General features: G+C 41.3%; 1 protein-coding gene across 8 annotated transcripts in view; it reads right to left on the bottom strand.

Annotated features, from left to right (window-relative positions):
• Trc (Serine/threonine-protein kinase tricornered) overlaps nt 1-19,697 on the bottom strand; it is an 81,677-nt gene that overhangs the window by 19,743 nt on the left and 42,237 nt on the right. For 3 of the 8 annotated variants that reach the window (XM_070665262.1, XM_070665264.1, XM_070665258.1), the window contains one exon: nt 9,607-9,648. The exons of 2 other annotated variants lie outside the window; for them this stretch is intronic. In XM_070665262.1, coding sequence (XP_070521363.1) covers nt 9,607-9,648 — 42 coding nt within the window. Of the gene's footprint in view, nt 1-4,264; nt 4,981-9,606; nt 9,649-17,376; nt 17,888-19,697 lie in introns of those variants that run through there. 3 more of the 8 variants (XM_070665260.1, XM_070665261.1, XM_070665265.1) reach the window with 3 other exon arrangements.

The raw sequence follows: 19,697 nt of genomic DNA, 5'->3' as shown, positions 1-19,697 counted from the left end.
TAATTTATGCTTCGAGAATTTGCAAAAGATAAAAAAAAAGAGCAAGGTCCATCGTCAGCAGAATGTTAATTGCGGACTAAAATTCTCACTAGATGTTTGCAATACAACGTACACACGAGTTTTAAATACTGCGCACACAAACTTTTACAACGATGCCTCTCGTTTTGTACATTTCCTTTTCCAATTCTCATACTCAATATTGCAAAATGGTAACACGGCCGGACGACGTAACAAAAAAAAAATTCTAAGAAATATTTTTCTCTGCAGAAATTTTACGTGTAATAAGAAACTAACAATCAGCGAATAAAAAAGCTCACCAACGCGCGTGTAACTGTAGAGTTTAACTTTAATAAAGATTTTTTTTCTACGCTAAATTAGACTTTAATGAAAACGCCGCGGCATCGTAATTATACTGCATCCTTTTATAAATTCACATCACACGGTCTTAATTTATTCTTCAACGCTTCGTTGTCGCTACTGAGTAAACGCATTGATTCTAATAAATGTAGAGGAGCGAAATACACGTATTTGAAATTATAAAATTAAATACATTATACGTGATATTTAAATTACGGAAAGATGAACTTTTGTGACAGATAGAACACGAAAGATTAAAAAAAAAAAATCCGCTATAAGTGTAACTTTCCCTTAAGTTCTTAGAGAAAAGAACAACTTACTCGCGCAATCGTGATCGATGGCCCGTTACGTAACGTTCAATTTGACGGAACAGCTTTTATGCTAACATCACATTCCATGTCAACGTCAAAGCTGCTCGTCAAAATAGAAGCTGTTTGCTTTGATTTGGTAATATCCTAATACTCGACGTAAGGCGTCGGAAATATTAAAGTAACCCGTTACATAACGTTTACTTATATTTGGAAAGGTGGACTTTAATTTTGATTTGCGCAACGTGCGCAACGTAAAATAAGTGGGAGCGTTCGACGAATAAATTAAGTTAATTCCAGAAGCTAAATTAATCAACTGTGTTACACGTATGATTAAAAGCGACCTATGGTTTCAGCATTATAAATATAATGGGACGATAAGAAAAAAAGAAACGACAGCAAAGGGATCGGGAGCGTATAATCTGCTTGATGATTAATAAACCGACATGCAAGTGGCTACTGTTCTGTAGCGTGCGGATCAAAGTGAGCCGTTATCTATTTGCAAACTCATCTACTCGCGGCTCCGCAAGATCAAACCAATTTGTACGTGAGACCAGTGTATTTTTAGACGAAATCGTTTCGGGGAATAGTCGTATCGAACTCGGAGATGTCCGAGTAACGATCAGTCGTTCGCGCTTTCACGCCGCCGCGTGTAAATCAACGAAGAACGTACCCGTTTATATGCCGCGCTCACCAAAAAGCCCGAGCTGGCTCCTGGGCGAATGGAAGTGGCACTCACGCGACGTTACCTCCACAGGCGAGTAGCCCCGATAGCGCGGCGTTATCGATATCCCTGTCTTTTATAACGTCACGACGACATCTCGCCGATAGCGATATCGCCCGCGCGGTAACTTCCGGCTCCGAGACAGGCACAATTCCGTATTTGGGTCACATGTAACCTGCGTGCGCGGAGAAAAACATCCGAGAGAGCTCGTACGGGAGATGAAGATTCAAGCGGATCGTTCTCCTTTTTTCTTCTCTTTTTTTCGGGATCAGAATTGTTATTTAGGTCGAGATACTTGGGGGGGAAACATTGTACGTCGAGAACGCGCGGAAGCAAAATGTCTATCAAACGCCAGAAAAAAAATCCGGATCGGTTTGAGATAAATTGGAGATGTGTTAATGGAGAAAAATTTCAACATTATTTTTTTTCCCCTACTTTTCACGATTGTTACAGTACTCATCGCGTTGCAATTCGGGAGAATTTGCGAGTATTGGTATGTAAAGGTAAATGTGTAGGCATAAATGATTAGCCAAATGACCGTGCAGATCGGCTATCTCTCCGCGGGAGATACTGCCATTGATACCCTCAAAGTCGGTAGCAACATCAAGTGCGAACCGAATGATCCGTAAGTTGTATCGACGAAACTACCCCCGTTTCTAATAACATAATGCCAAACTCGTATGTCACGATCGATATTACGAATTCCACGAGCAGATTGTGAAGCTCGGCGAAAGAAAGGTGATCACAATGGCCGTCACGAGTTTCTGTGCCACGGATACTCGGACTCTGAGTCACTCGGCAGCTCGCTCGCTCGACCGCTTGCATTGTGATCTTTCACCTAGCAACGCACTGGTTCCCAAACTGGACCCCCGCAAAAAAATGCTACTAAATAAAAAACGACGTTGCCGAAAAAAAAAAAAAACCCCAACGTACATCTTTCGAGTAGAAATTAGAGATACTTAACGTAAGAAAATTTATCAATTTTATGCCTCGAAATATTCAATTCTCGAATTAATGCGTTATTTGAGAAAGCTTCAATGTAACAAATAAAATGTGTATTTTAATTAGATTCACTGTAAATTAGTCTGTAATAAATATCAGGGTGTAATTAGAATTTCACGGCGATATTTCGACAAATATAAAAGTCAATTTGGGAACCTCTGTGCAAACGGCTTTAAAATCTCGAAGCAGCAATTCCTGCCGACCAGCACAGAAGAAAGGAACGAGGTACGAGTATGCCGATCGAGGATAATGCCCCGCTCCGCAGTCATCAAGTGCGTGACCCGGCTGGCTTTCTCAACGATTGACGTCGCGATTCATCATCCAAGAACTAATAAAGCGTCAAGTTTCAATAAAATCCACAAATTTACCCAGAGATTCATTGCGCAAGGCAGAAAAAAAAACATATTCCCCGTAAATTCTTTCGAGTTTAAATGGACTGCGTGATTTAAATTAACGTACGATATACCTTGCCGTTAACGTCGCGTCGCGAAGGAACGCTTTAACAATCTGAAAGCTACCTAAACGTGAGCCCTGCGTGTCGCGTTTTCCTTCCCGGCGATTACAGCTGCGTTCGTTCGGAAATCGCTCCGTTGGGAAAGCGCGTAGTCGCGAGGGAGCGAAACCGATGTCGTTCGAGAGAGAAATCAGAACACGTGATGATCGCGAGTACATACGTATTTTGCAAATCGACGAAAGCGCGGCGGGATCTTGGCGCGTGGCCGAGATAAACAGGCCGTTGGACGATCGAGTCGTGGAAATTCATATTTTAGGACCAAATTAGAATGTATCTTTTCACCGCGAGCGGACTCGAGTCCTTTTTCTTTTTTTTTCTTTTTTTTTCTTTTTTTTTCTTTTTTTTTTTTGTTGCTCGTCCAACTCTAGATCAGTTTCCTGATCGCTCATGCGTCTTGTTAAATACTACTGCCGGTGCTAATGTCACGGTTAATTATAAGCTACGTGCGCGAAGGGGACCATACTTTGCGGGATTTATTATCGCGCTTCGTTCACTGGAATGTAGTTCGCATAACGGAGCGACATGTGCGATCATGCGCGATCGCGGATCTATCTGCGGATTTGATCTATCTTCAAGGATCCGCGGCGATGTGTGAGCGAGCTCGTCCCTGGGATATCTATACAATAATCGAGGAAAAGTACACATACAACTTCTCCCGTTCGTACGAAACTGTGACGAGTGGCATTTAGCGTCGTCAGGCATTTCTTTTCTATTTCTTACCGTAAATGGAATATCTTACGTCACTCGGGATAGAAACGTCGTTATACAGAACCGAGGCGCATAATGCATGGCCAGGTGCATCAGCTTTTCCACGTGCACGCGCGATAACTTTGTCGGTGGAAATTAACTTTGCGAGACGTACCGCTTTTTTTTTTTTTTTTACAACAAACATGAGAATAGGCGCGGTTATCGTGCACTTTTAATCAAATAAAACAATGCTAATCAAAAGAATTCTAATGAGATACGAGGGTAATAAAGTGCCCTGATAAAAACGATTTGAATTAAAAGTAATTTAATAATTTGTAAATAAATTTTAGCGATTGTTTCCAATAACTAAGAAAAAAAAGAAAGAAAAAAAAATAATATATTGGAGTGTTTTTCGCAACAAATGAGATATTCGCGAGAACGAATGCGTGCGCCAGGTTATAACAAGCGTCGTGTCGGTGTTCACGAAGATCGATATTCGGCGCGAACCAAAATAGAGCCCGTCGAAGGCGTGAGACGTCCACGTCCCTCGCGATCCGGCAATTTCGCAAGTCTCCGGCATTTCGGAGGTAGTCTCTAATTGGTGACAATTTACCTTTCGCGCGGCAGAAAAAAAAAAAAAAAAAGAAAAGAAAAGAGATTCTCGCTTTTTACCTTCGTTATCGCTCGCGGGGTAATCTCTTGGCCAGACGCATCATCCGGTTCGCCGCGGTCAGCTGCTCAACGTCGCGGCGGAGGTATCCAATTTTAGCGCTCCGGCGGCAGTCAGTGTCAGACGGCGGCACTCGCGGTCGCGAATAGCTCGTGGCGCACACCTCGAGATGCCGCTCCCGGAGAAGCTGTCCTCGAAGATGCACGCGGCTGTCCTCCTCGCACTTGCGAACGCGCGCGCACACCCGTTACCTTCCTTCCGACAATTACCTCATCTCCCGCGAGTTTCGACGGGCAACGAAAACGATACCGCTGCTGCGATAGATACACGTCGTGACGAACCGCGCGAACGTCGTGCGGCGACTACTACGATTTCTTTGGTGGAAGCCGCAGGGTGAAAGGGGGAGGTTCATCCCCGAGGGACGACGGAGAGGACCGATGGACTCTCGTCACCTGATCGCGGCCGCGTCTTGTCCCTCCTCCGCCTCTTGTTCCGTAATCCCTTTGCCGTCCCTCCTCGTCCCGGATCCTCGCCTTCGCTACCCTCGGCTCCGAATAGGTCACGTTCTCTCGAAGCTTCGCGCACGGTCACGTGTCGCGATCGTGGATCGTCCAGGTTCCGGTTCCGACTGCTCGCGGTGGCACGTAGACGACGTATCTCGGCGCCGATGAAAAAGAAAAGATCGAGGTGCCGCCGAGCGTGCGAACGGCGCTCACTCGCGGGAGACGATGACGCGACAGGGTGCACGGTTCTCGGGCGTCTGAGCGCCGATGCGGAACCTGGTCTCTCGGCGAGCGACCCTCGCGGCCGCTTCCGCCGGCGCCGACGCGCGGCCTCCAATCGCTCCGCGGTCTCGTTCCCCACTGTCGTCGGTCATGCTCCAATGACGAAGCGCGGACGAGCGGACACCTATACGGCGCGCGATGCTGCGAGGCCTGATAAAACGCATCGCCGTCGAGCGGAGTCGCGCTCGAAGGGGACTGCTCTCTTCCGTCAAGTCGAATTCCCCTCCCCGCTGTTCCCCCTTTATCCCTTTTCTTTCTTTCCTTCCTTCTTTCTGGGCTGGCCGCGGAGATTTGAAAGTAAGCGCCGCAGATCCGGCACGCGGGACCGGCGGATCGAGGTATGATTTATTCGCGAGAGTATCATGCCGCGCGAGCGCGCCGTTAACGAGTCGCGAAGGGGGTCAAACGTGAAGGGCCCCCAGCTTCGATCGCGCTTTCTAAAAATTAGCGGCTTCGAGATGGCAATGGCGAGGCGGGTGCGCCGGCGGAGTTTATCGATCCGATGTGAGGCATTAGACGATAAACAATCGCAGACAAATGCGCAAAGGTGTATTTCGCAAAAGAGCCGTCGAGTAAAAAAATTATACAACACTTTAACATCTACGTGCAATAAAGAACAAGTCAGAGATGTCACTTAATTGATCGATGGTTGCCTAATACGGCAACCATCGATAAACTACGTCACACCTCAGACTTTTTTCCTTCTTGCGCAAGGATATATAAAAATGTCTATAGCGGTAGACGTATCGTACACGATAAATGCAAAGTGCGTTTCCACCTGGGAAGTTAAAAAAAAAAATATTATTTTTCCTTTGAACAACTGACCGGAAGAGAGAGTGGGAAACCTTGCGGAGCTTTTTAAGTCTCGAGAATTTCTTTTCGTTATTCTCTTTCGAGACAACGTCAAATTTATTTATCAAAAGGACAAGGATTAATGAAGATAGTTGCGCGACACCTTGACGCTCTCCAAATTTCAACGCTCGTTCCTAAACCGGCGTAATTATAATACATTTGATACGCCGTCGGGGGACCGATATCGGTTACACCGCCGCGAAACGCAGCGACGTGTTGCGTTCAGCCTAAATTACTTTGATCGTCACGGCCAGTAATGACCGGCCACCTTTCCCGGGTCGTCGCGTAACACGTCGCACAGCGAGCGGCGAGCTTGGCTCGTGCGTGCGCTATATACGCGTACACGTGAGAATATTGATTCCACCGCGTCAGCTGCTTGCCTGCCTGCTTGCTTGCTTGCCCTCGTCGCGGCTTGGTTAGTCTACAGCCGCATTCTAACCCACATTCACGTGCACCGCCACGCGGCCGCGCACAAGTTACCGACTAGGATATCCCCCCATTCCGGGTGCCTTCCGCTGTATCGGTTTTGCCGAAGAGACGGATATCGATATCCCGAACGCGACTGCGACTCGAGCATCTGTAATCGGACTTTAAGCCTTTTAAATACGAGCCGCTGTTGAGCCCGTCGGAGGAAACGTTACAAAACCGCGCTACGCGGGTCTTTAATCTCGAATAAAATCCCTCTTTTAATTTCTTTTTATTTTATTTTTATCTATTTTATTTATTATTAAATTTAATAAAATATATAAAGAAATATTAACCTGTTTAATCTGCCCAAACAAATGAAAGAAATGAATAGCACGAATTTTTTGCAATTTACTTTTTTCTTTTTTTCAGGCTAGCATTCGTCATAAGGAAATGAATATCGAAATCCCGATGCTCCGTGCAACGAAACAGCAAATTGATAATGAGATCAGGTTCGACGAGTGCGTAATTGCGGAAGCGAGAAGATCGTTTCCGATACGCAACCCGATGGGAATCGTTTAATGCTACCTTAACGGGAATCTCGCGGGCGGGGTCACGACCAGCTATTCTTTATCCGACCCTAGTGTAGGCGCCGTCCGATAACGTGCGCTGCAAACCGCATTCAATAACGTCCATTGTCACGCGAGCGGTACAAGCAACATTAATCCGGTTAATCCATTTAAATAAGCCGCATCCAAAGCCCGGCGCGCGGAATCCTCCGATCGTAAAATGTGCCGTTGTTCGGTCACGATCGCCGAAGGGAGGGCCCACACGTGGTGCCCGGAGGTTATCGACGAACGTCAACGTACTTTGCCTCGATTATCATTATTAAACCACTTGCGCTCGACTGGCCGAGTCGATATTTACGATTCGCCCGAATCAAACAATCGACAATTTACGTTCCTACGTGGGTGCAAGTTTGCCTACGCGGTGCAGGACAATTATCCTCGTGATTTCACAGCGATCAGCCGTAATGGCGGGCTGAAATAATTAGGCGAAATATTTCTAACGACGTTCGCAAGACTATTAAAATCCGGTTTCACCAGTTTGCTAAATTTAACCCGTAGCTTAACGAACGTCCGGCCTCTTTCCTTCTCTCGGGGTTTTAGCTCGAAAAAGCGGCAGATCGTCTATTTAGATTCCAACAATAGCATTCGGAAATTGATCGTTTCAAATATTGAATTATTTCATCGACGTTGTCAAAGAGCGTGTTCCTTTTAATTATAGGAGTTTAGACCACAATGGTCCCCGTTCTCGGAGAGAAGATACCTACTAAAAGTAAACGGGAATCTTACGTTTCAATTTACAAGGGTGTCCCCCCAAGCTGCCGCCGTTCTTCGACCTACTTCCAGTTCATCTTTCTTCAATAAATATTTGATTAACCTATCTCGTCAAATTCTAACATCGAATATCTTTGTCAAGTAAATGACAAATTAAGAATATATCTATTCAATATTAATTAAATGATAAAGATCCCGCCCTACATTTGTATTTCGCGTTTTATTCTTTTTATAATCTCGACCTTTCTCGGTTAATAAATTAAAAGCCATAAAAATATTTTTACGTGCTGTATATTGTATAAAAAGAAATTATTTCTTTTTTTTTTTCTGCGTAATAAAAAGATTAATTAGAATGGCGGACACCCTCGAAGGGAGTAAAAAGTTAATGCACGTGCTGTAAACGTTATTCCGGAAACATTGGCGCAAAAGCGTGAAACCCAACTCCTTTGTTTCTGGGCACGCTCGGCGATCTCGAACGGATGCATTGACCCGCTCAAAAGTACCGTTCTCTAATTGCAGCGAACACGGACCGTGAAAAGTAACAAACACAAGAATCGAAATTGATAGTTTCAGATTGCGGTGCGAAAGGTAAGAAAAAGTGCCGGGATGAAAGTCATCTTTTTTGGAGCCCGACCCGAATAGATTGCGGCAAAAGCGAGCGATATGTCGCAATCAGAGTATAATCTCTTAAAGAAAATGCTTCTTTCAAAATTTTCACGAAAATCACGCACAGAAAAAATACCGACACTTTACTAATTTTTATAATAAGAAATGTGCATCTGAGATTCATAAATATTTAATTAAAACGAGACGCTTTAGGTATTTGCCGTGGAAATCAAATTAATGAGATAAAAATATTTTCGTTTTACGTTCGAACTCCGAGGATTAGGTTCTGCGGAAGGGTTAACCAACTGCAAGAGGACACGGTCAGCCGTGCAGCCGAAGGATTACGTAAGTTTACATAAATTGGCGGACGTGACTATCACCCATGGCTCCGCTCGATCGTATTTTCAGAGAGAATTACAGGCACCTATGTGTGCAATAGCAAAAGCTCAAAATGTGTCAAGATAGATTTCCCGTGGTCCATTTATCGCGAGAGAAATAACACGGAGAGATGGAATAAATTGGAAAATAAATTAAAATTATTTCACCGTTTGAAGAGAAAAAAAAAAAAAAAAAAGATAGTCACGGAATAATAACGCCGTACTACAAAAAAGGTTTATAAATTATTCCATTATTTTTCAAACTTATTGGATATTAAATAAATTAATAATATAAAGAATAAACGTAAATTTTTTTTCTACTTCCTTTTCTTTCCTTCTTTTCACCGCAAAGAAATATCACAATGCGGTCGCCGGACTTTGAGTTACGTACTTTCACGAAATCTTTTGTTCTTCAAAAGGAAGAAAATGTGACTTTCGCGCAAATGGTACTATATTACACGCAACTTTTTTTTTGTTTCTCCCATTCGACGTGACTCTCGTACTATTGTGGGTTAATACTATTTTACATTTGTGTTTTTCGTAAAAAAAAAAAAAAAAAAGTGCGCGAGGCGGAACTTATCGCTTTCGTGCTCCAGACCCTTCGTTCCGTTCGCGTTATTCACCTCCCTGCCGGTCGCCATCGGAAACTAATCGCCGTTCTGCACGTTACCGAATAGAAAATCACGGTGCGATCATCCGTAAAATGTTAAGGGATTGCCACTAATGTGATGTAAGACGCTCCATTGCGCGTTGTAAAATGCGCGGATGGTTTCAAGTTTTTCTGTCGCGTTCACGTAATCGAATCCTCTCGACTATGAAAAATCCGAGCATGACTTGAAAAATATTTCAAAGACGATTCTGAGTCTTAAATATTTTTACAATACCTTTTTTTAATTCTACGTAAAAAAATATATGACGTTCGTATTGCGCGTAATAATCGTTCAAGCAATAAATAATGCGTTAAAGGTGCGTTATTTACCCATTTCGTAGAGGATTCTTTCCGGCATCGGGGCATACTGACCTGCAAAATAAAGAAGAATAACGTCATTCAGAGATATTTTTTTTTTTAAGCAAAATATTTAAGCAATTTTAATCTTTAAAAGGTTTAAAAGATCGCGTCGCTATTCATTCGGAGATAAGATACGATCAGATTAGCTTCATCGATAGAACAAAGAGCTCGGTATAGAGAATTTGCACAAAGGTGTGCAATATTTCTGTCGCAATGTACGATCGGAAATGTGGATTACATTTACTCGTTCAAAATGACTTGATAAGCGAATCTTCGATGTCAGATACGCTTTATCGGAACAGCGAGCACTCACAAGACATCAAATGCGAAAATATTTTCCATTTACGATCAAAATGCGAGTTTCATTACTCGCTCAGAATAACGCAAGATAATGCAAAAGAAAAAAAAAAAAAAGATTAATTAGACGTTTAACAAAAAAAAATTAAAAAATGCAAATCATTATTTCGCTCGACTTTTTAAACTCGAGCGATTCGTCAGGGAACGTGAAATAAATGAATCGCTATAAATATAACGCACCAACACGCGGTCGATGGTGTTCGTTAGCCAAATGTGTGCAGCGCACCTTTAAACGTCGAATTAAAATCCTATTAAAATTCGATCTCAGATAGTGACACGGATAGCGTTTTATTATCCGTCTGCATTTGCGGAGTTCGGTTCGCGTATCTAATTGTGGCTTTTTAAAATTTCAGCCGGTGAAATATATTATTAAAGATAAACTCGCTTCGGGACTTGGCAGAAAACGCCGGGCGACCACCCTCCGTCAAGTTCTGGGATAACCAGTAAAACGGTAGCCGGTTATTGTCAAGCGCAGCTTCTTTCCCATTGCTGCCCGTGGGAATTAAGCGCACCGGTCCGTCAGACAACCGCTACGAGTTACCGAGGACTACCGGCGAAGCAGTTTTGCTCCTAAAGGCGGTAGTATTATCGTGAGCCGGGCGAGGAATATAACGTGGCTTCTCTTTCAGACAGTCACGATATAACGTTGTAACATAACATGCGATAACCGTGTATGATTTTCGTAGAGATTCGCGCTTATTACAACGTACAGCGGCACCGAGGAGAAGAGGGCAAGAACCGGATTCTCAAAGCTAAAAATTCTTCGCGCTCATTGATTCATTTCGCGTTCACTTCGGGTTAGTTTGCTAATTATCCTAATTTCGCCGAGAAACAGATTAATCCATTAGTTTCTCTTTGTCCTCTTTTCTATTTTTTTTTTCATTTTTTTTCCCCAGACGGTATTTGTAACTTTGATTCGCTTTCTAAATTTGTGCTCGCCGAAACGTGCCGTCTGTAAAAGAATTTAGTTCCTGAAATAATTTCGCAGATTTGAAAGTCGTGCACAAGCAACGTTTTATTTAATACTTAGAAAGAAAAAAAATTGTGAAACATTAAACTACTCCTTTTCTGTCTAAAAATATCAAACTTATGATTAAAAAAAATCTTTCCCATTTTTTTTTAAATTTAATCCGAGCTGGCGAAGCAGTGTAATCTCACGTCGCAATATTCAAAGCATTGAGATAATCTATTTGTCATTCTCGAGGCAGCTTATGGCAACTAAATATCCGGAGTCGGAAGGCTTCGACCGGAGAATCGATGTTTGCCTCCGAAACGTGTCGGGTCGCGCAGGAGCAGGTCGGGGACACGAGTGCACGTTCGTGCGATCAGCTGTGCCGGATACTCGGTGGCCCCAACAAAGTGTTCCACGTGTGCATTCAACCCTTCTGAGTCACCCTGCCCTCTTTTATTCCCCGCGCGCGCCGCTTCCCTCTCGTAGTAGCGGCTCTCTTCTCGTGTGACGCAAAATGTCGTACCGCCGGAGAGAAAGGAAGCACGAGGGAGAGACCGCGTCGCGAAAAAGAGAAGACGGACGGTACGAGCCAACAGGGAGAGTCTTATTGATTTTTTCAAACATCTGATCGACGGTGACGGGGAGAAGGCTGCCGAAGAAGGGCGGCGAGAAGCCTCCGCCGTTTTCCTCCAGCCCCTCGGCTGTTTCGGTGGCCTTCGGAGTGTCCTGTACCTGCGTTGCCACGGTAACAGCCTAGATTCTAGAGAAAAGTTGGAGAAGACGCCTCGCAGATGGATAGCTCCGTGGGATAACGAGAGGAACGGAGCGCGAAGAGGAAGCAGCGGGATAAGAGCTCGTGTTACGCGGTCGCGTCTCTTTGTTCCAGATTTTCGTGCCACCCGAGTGTGGCATCCGAAAGTATTAACGCGCGTCGCAGGGTGCGGACATGTAAATGCGACGGGTGCATTCGAAAGTTGGATGGATCCAGTGAACACGTTAATGAGAGGGCACGAATATAGTTAAAGTTCGACGTGACGTATGATTACCAACTAGTGTCATTACTCGGAAACTAATTGCTAAAACATTTCTCTCGATATTTTTGGAGACTTTCGCGTACCGCTTTTGTGCGCCTTTTTCCCAAACACGATATTCAACAGACACGAAAAAAAATTATTCAACTTCTTTTTTAAACGCAGGATATTTTTTATGACTTTAATTTCATAAAAAAAAAAGTTTATCCTCAAAACTTTTAGTAATCCAACTTTAACGATGCTGTAAATGTTCTCTTTTTCGATTTGTATTGCGACGCCGCTAATTAAAATAAATAGCTCTCGAAAAACTGTTTAATTAGCAGTATACGTGGCCTTCTATTTGAGCTTAGCAAATAAATGACCCACGTAACCGTCCCTTCGTTGAACTGTATATTTACTGAGAACCTGCGAAATAATGCAAGAGCACACGTAGATTCACATGATTCTCCTATGCGTGTGTAAAACAACTAAAGATAAAAAAAAAAAGTTTGGAGCAACGTATAAATAAAAATAAAAATTCCGATTTTGACAGACGGTGGAGCGATTTTAATTGTGAGCGACGGGACAGTTTGCGTTATACAAATCGAGCAAACGCGATATCGAATTTTTTTTCATAAATATATGATGGAAAACCGCGTCGATCACATAGATGATTATACGCGCTCATCGAGACGGACAACCATTCCTATTTTAGCGCTTTTCGCTACGCGAAAATATAGTTTACCCGCAATTATTTTCGCACCAACCACCGCCCTATTCGCGAAAAGCTTTCACGTGAAATAAATCGAAGGGATCGAGAATTCGCTCGCGGAAATCATTATTTCATTCACGTGCCAGTGGCTTATTAAAAAGGTCGCGCGGGAGTTGGCGTTTGCATGATCAACCGTGACAAATAACGCGCGATGGAGGAATGTTTTTTGCAACCCAATTCGATTGCTGCAAATTCAATGGTAGACAAATTGAATAAAAACTGTACGCGATTAATCCAAGCGAACTAAAATATTTTCTACGCAAAGGTAGATACAAATAAAGGTATTTTCGACACTTTAAAAAGAGAGGAAAAAAAAAAAAAAAGTTGATAGTTTACAAAAAGATACTTTGCTATATTACGAAAATAAGCATAACATTTTTCACATCTTTCGTGTCTCTCCATATAATAAAGTTTATTAGAATTACTTATTATGCGAGTAACTTTCTAGGAGTAATCCTATTTAACGGATAATTTAAGACCATCATTTGTCAGGGAGTTCTCAGAGGAAACATAAATTATTTTTTTTTTTTTTTTAGGAAAGGTCATTTATCACGAGGTATCAGCTAACGTCGTATATAAATCTGACGTAGCAGTCGCTAAAAATCACCGCAACTAAAATAAAGCTGCTAAACTAACTAAACTATATAAGGTTCGCTATCGATCAGCGGAAAGTAAGGCTGCAATTTTGCAGGCCTCCCCTTTTGATTTCTCGTTTCAACCGACCGGCGCAGCATCTCGGGGCTAGCAGAACCGCCACTGGTGCATGAACTCAACATCCCGCGTAACGATGGGCATCCTGCCAGACAAGAACGTTCCGCATGCCAGAATACATAGAGCGCGATAATCCAACTGCTCGCGCCGCGCGTTTTGAAAGATTTAAGGGGGAAAAGAAAAGGTTTTTTTCCCTAAAAACTGCCTCGCAGTTTGCCCGAGCAATTTTTAGATAAAAGAGCGACCGCGTTTACAATGACTTCGCGCGAGCGGTAAGGCCGCAAAGTAAAGAAGAGCGTAAAGGCTGCGACGCACATCATTCACGCGTGTTTCATACATTTTCTGACACGCGCGAGCCCGTGTACTTTCGCGGCCGACAAAAGCGGCGCTGTTAAAGTATCACCGAACGCGACAATAAATCTTTCAGAAGACGCGTGGGTGTACATCACGCGGGGTATGATTTCAAGTTGGCGTGACGCGAGGACCGTAGCAACGCCGAGGAACGACTCGTACTCCTCATACGTGGGTTTTGCGAAACCGTTCAGACGGAAAACGCTGGAACGGCATTTTATCGCGGCGGCTTGCGTACTTATGAATATTTATAGGGAAGGCATATTGTTCCTTTCTTACGACACAAACCAACTGGCACGCGCTGTTATAAATTTTTAATATATTTACAATTATCCCGTTCGCTACGCCACGAAAGGAGCTCCGGCGAAACAAACGTGGCCGAGATCGCAAATTTTCCCACGCGCCCATCGATCCTGAAGACGTTTAAGCCGGAAGTGCCGAAAAGGAAAGGGAGTTCTAGACCGGGAACTCCGTGAACCCAGCGGAGAGGAATAGTACCGTAACCCAGTTTCACGAAATCCGCCGGTCGGGTTCTCGCGATGCGTCACATACTACTCGCGCGTATGTGTGACATGTGCGGTTGAACGTATGTACACCCAATCACGCGTTCGCCGATCCATCATCGGCATGCACAACCACACGTATCGATTGCAACGTGCCGATACTTTCATCCCGATCAGATCGCTCGCTCGAGTTCGCTTTTATTTCAAACGTGACGCGAGAAATATAAATGAGCTCTCTTTTCTCTGCTTGTATCTCTCTCACTTTAATTTTTTCTACCTTTCTTTTTTTTTTGCGTCGATACTACTAATTGTAATAAATGCACGCGATATTACGCGCGTACACTGGGGTGATTCATTAGTGTCTTTCATTTGTGCTTTTGACGTTTCTAAATTTAAAATTGAATGACGCAAACGATGAGTGTATTTTAAACGTCGCGCTTTCTATTCGTCATGCATTGTAAAGATTTATAATATTTTTTTTTCTGTCTTTTTTCCTCAATGACGGTAACTATATATAATTTTCGTACTTAATTATTGTCATCTGAGCTGCAGCATTCATCATACGTAAACATTAAACACGTCATAATCCGCATATAATGATAATAAATCGATTAATTTTAATTTAATAATTTAATTTAAAAACATTAAACATACAGATTTGTAATTGACAAAAATTAAAGCAACATGGAATAAAAACCGATCGTTTCAGCGAATCAGAAAAAAAAAAAAGAAACTCGATTCATTAATTTTTTAATTGATGTTTTATTTGCTGCAGCTGCAAACTTTTTGAAAAGGATATCCCATTACCGTTGCAGATAGATCGACTTCCGCCAAAGAACAATATTTAACGGAAGTACGCGCTATAGAGCGAAAGTCAACGACCACCAGCGTGTGCCATGCATTCGCTGCTTGACAATGGGACATATTTTTTCATTTATAATCAGCAAAAATGTTTATATGCGCGACAGTACTGTGTCAGAAGTACTCTTGATTTATGGTTACGTCTCTCCACTTTCACTCTTATTCAAACTTCTTGTTGTAATTTTTTATAATTTAAGCGTTTCATACGTGCAAGAATATAAGCAAACTTATATTATCACTGTGTTAAAGCTGCTGATAGAACGAGCCTTTGTCGATTAAAATTTGTTTGAATCCAAAATCTTAATATTAAATAATTAATTATAAAAAGTTTTAATAAATCATGAACTGAGAATTTACAAAACTTAGACAATTTTGTCGACGTTGTATATTAATGATTCATTTCTGAGAGGAATTAAATTCAAACAATGCGGTATATCGCGGGTGCAAGACGCGATACATGAGAGAAAGAGAGAGATGCTTTTTCTAATCAAACGGGCGGATCTGCGCGGGAAGCTCATTATCGTCGAAGAGAGAAAGTGCATCCGCATAGCGGCCTATCACTTTGTTAACAGTCTTTTTTTTTTCCGGCAGCGCTTTCGCACGAATCGGCAATTCCACTCGGTTTAGAATCGCCTTACGCTGGGGTATCGGCAAACAAATATCCAATCTACGTGCCCGAGGTGCAAGCCCGTGAATTACAATTGCAAAACGCTTTGCGAGCTTACGCAACGCAGTCGCGCGCTATCGGTGCTATAATCGCCTGCTTCGCCGAGTGGAATCAAAACAGATAAATAAGCTTCAAACCGAAAAAATATTAAGTCATTAAATTTTATTTTAAAGTAATTGGGAAACCAAGAAAAAAAAAAAAAAGTAATAGAGAATAATGGAGTAGATTTGCATAAATTTAAAGTTTCAAAAAAAATGCGTTTCGATAATTCTGTAAAATCGAGTGGTCAATGTGGGAATATTTTGATTTACTGTCACCTGTCCTCGTACATATGCGAGCAATATCGGCATACTAGCCGATAGTAAAAGAGACCGCGGACTGAAAATAATATCCCGACGAGTAATACCGATCGTGCGAGGGCTTTTTCGTAAAGCGTTATACCCGTAAATACAGCTGAGCGTTCTTCTCAAAGGTACCATTATCCTAAACGCCGAACAATCGTCGGTTTCTCTTCTCATGCTAAATTGTTTTCGCGATAATCGAAGGGAGGGATTCGAGCAGAAAATAACGCGGACAACGTTCCTTTCGGCCGAGAAAACGAGAGCTTAATATTGATTCTTGCTCCAATTATAAAGTAATTTCGACGGTTGAGAAAACCGTTATACTTACCGAAAATTAATCGGCATTTGCACCGCAATGTTTCACATAAATTATTTAAATATTAATCAACTTTGGCCGCTCTTTGTCCGAATGTTTCTAATAATAGATGAGCGTTGATCTCGCGGGATATCGAGCGCGTTCCACCACGTATTTTTTCAAGCTACCTTCCCCGCAAATGATATAAAAGGAAATACCGCGCAAGTTTTCCCGTTGTTGAAAAATACCTTTGGCCGCTTTCACTCGTTTTTCCATTCACTTTCTACAAACAGGCCGCCTCCTCTCTTCCTTTGCTCCGCGCTGAGAAAACAGGATTGACAAACGCGCTTTACCGGTCGCTTTGTTCGTGCAATGACTGCTTGTCAACAACCATATTTCGAAGAAAGGAAGAGAACGAGGACGCCCACATCGCCCTCCGCTTTAAAGTTTTTACTAAATGAAAAGTTTCTTCGAGCGAACTATGCATTTACTTCCAAATAACATCTCTCTTAAGTACTTTCAAAGTTAAAAAAAAAAAAAAAAACTTTCCTCGAAGAAAGACATTTGTTTACTGACAAATATACGGCTCGGCACGCGTACAGTATTTCGGTATCATCTATCGCTTCCATTTTGCGGCAATTTCTATTTTTAACGAGGCGTCAAAATTAAATTCGTAACTTTCATTAAAACTGAGAAAGCAAAGATAAAATCGTGAAATAATATCGCAAACATGATTTTTAGATTAGATAAAAGATATTTGGAATTAAAGCGCATTTTATGATTAAACGCGAAATATATGGGCTATATTAAATACGTCGATTTACGCAAATTTTATTACCTCAAAAAAAATGAATTGCAGAAAGAAAAGGAGCTATCATCAAATAAACGAATGGATTATCTTTCGACTGCTATTTACTGACCTGAGAGGTAGGATTTGGCGCACGTAATGTAGCCGCACATCACTCCTATTTTTGTCCATAGGGTTTTAAAAAGCTCGAAATTGTACATCGGCAAGCAGTGATAGTCGCCCCTCTCTCTGATCTCCTCCTTGACCGGCCCATCTCGGCACTCGCGTGTTCGCACGTAGCAAGACATGTATTTTGCCGTGCTGTTGCGCAAATGTCATTGAACCCGCGCGTGGATTCACGCGGCAAAATGTCACACCGTCGTCGCAATTTCCGCGATCTCGACTCTAAATCACAGGCGAAATCGTCCAATTGTACGTTCTATGCGTGTCCATAATTCTCACGAGGCGTTTGTGTATCGAATGCCGCGATACCGGCCATGAATCATTCAATTACGATTTATCACTCAATCATTATACATATGAACAAGACGATTATTATCGTTACAACGATTATCTATTATAAACGAGAGAATGAATAATACCCATTGTCGTGTTATTGATCTTTGAATACTTTAAGTTGTCATACAAAAAAAAAAAAATAAAATATAAAATAATTATTAAAGAATTATAATGTAATAGTTAATAAAAAAAATTATTTCAAGTTCTGCATCAAGATTATAAAGAGAAATACACGAAGAAGTAAAAATATTTCAATTAGTATATATAATAAAATATTATTAAAAAAAATTATTAATTTACTTATTAAAAAATATTGGCTTTCACTTTTTGCCGTCACGATCCCTTTTCTAGAAAATGTTAAACTTTCAAATCTATTCTGCTCGACTACTGTTTTTGCGACAAGCTCTCACTCTTCATTCAGAGTTTCATAATTTGTATCATTAAAGGTAATTTTCAAAGTAAAATTCTAAAGTACGTATACCGTGTTTGAAAGAGACTCGAGTAATAACGAATGCACTGAAGCAAGCAGTTGATACGTAATCGGCGCGATAGATAATTAATTGTAATCATTGACCCGTCGTTAAATCGTGCTACATCGCGATTCTAATGGTCACGTATTATGTCACGGAAAGTGCACTTCGTGTCGTTTAAAGTGACGTTCGTACACGCGGTTTGTTCCTCCAACCAGCTGAGAAAACACGAAATTACGCGTACACCCACGTAATTTTCTCATCCGACGAGCTCGCGGTGATTATTATGCTCTTGCACTACCGTGCAAGACCATATTTCAAACTGTTTAAACTCGGCGGCCACCTGTCAGATAAACCCGTAATTTTGGAAACTTCGTATGCAGAGTTTCGTAAGGCTATCAAGCGACAAATATGAAATTGGTTCTTTTTTTTTAAGAACATAAATTAATTAAAAAAAAAGTGTTTATCTTATTACAAAATAATTCTCTAATTTATTATTTTATCGTGAATATTAGAGAAAATAACTGGGCCGTTTTTTACCAAAAATTAATTTTATAATTTATAATATATACGTAAAATATACTGCACGTAATATTTCTATTAATTATAAAATTGTGAAATAACAATTATTTATCCCCCGAGGACGGGGGTAAATAATTTTACAAACTCGCCACAGCGTCAAACTGGTTTGCAGGTATGTAAAAATCAAAAGCCTTGAACACGAAAGTCAAGTTGACTATTTCTGATGTTAAGTGAAAGCGAAAAAGTGATCTAAAACACACGGCAATTTTATCGGACATTTTGAAACGTTCACTTCGTCAAATGTACAATTTTAAACTCCGTCTAAATAAACATGTTAAATTTACATATCATTTTGTATTTAGATAATTTACAGAGTTCAGGCAGTTTTACGTCTTCAAATAATCGTTGAAATTTCTTTCCTAGCCGAGAAAAATATGCGAAATTGAAAAGAAAAGTGATATGTATGCGGATATGTGTTTTGCGATAAATGCAGACCATCGTTACGGCGATAACGGAAACGATTAACGTTTTACTGCTCATCCATGACACGAGAAAAAGTGACGTTAATGCCTCTATCTTAAAAAAAATATTTTTTTTTCCCTCCTCCAACGTTATCGAATGCTAGCATCTCCTTCGAGATTATTGCTAGAAAATATTAAATTAATTTCAAAGTAGCTCACGCGATCATTAATTAATTAATGACAATACGATAAAAATTTTGGTACTTTCTAATAAAATTTCTATTATTTTTAAATCTTTTCATTTGACATTTTAATTTTGTTTTCCCTAAAATATCTGTCGTAAAAATTAAATTTTTCTGCATAACAAAAAATGCATTTCTCGCGAAGGAATGTGAAACTTTAAGATATTAAAATTTTTAGATGTAAATAAATGTAACTAGTTATTTAAGACACAGTCGGTTTTAAATTTTAAACTAGATATG

The sequence above is a fragment of the Cardiocondyla obscurior genome, linkage group LG13 (genome assembly GCF_019399895.1).
Source record: "Cardiocondyla obscurior isolate alpha-2009 linkage group LG13, Cobs3.1, whole genome shotgun sequence".
Taxonomy (NCBI): domain Eukaryota; kingdom Metazoa; phylum Arthropoda; class Insecta; order Hymenoptera; family Formicidae; genus Cardiocondyla; species Cardiocondyla obscurior.
This window is presented reverse-complemented; position numbering and strand designations above follow the sequence as displayed.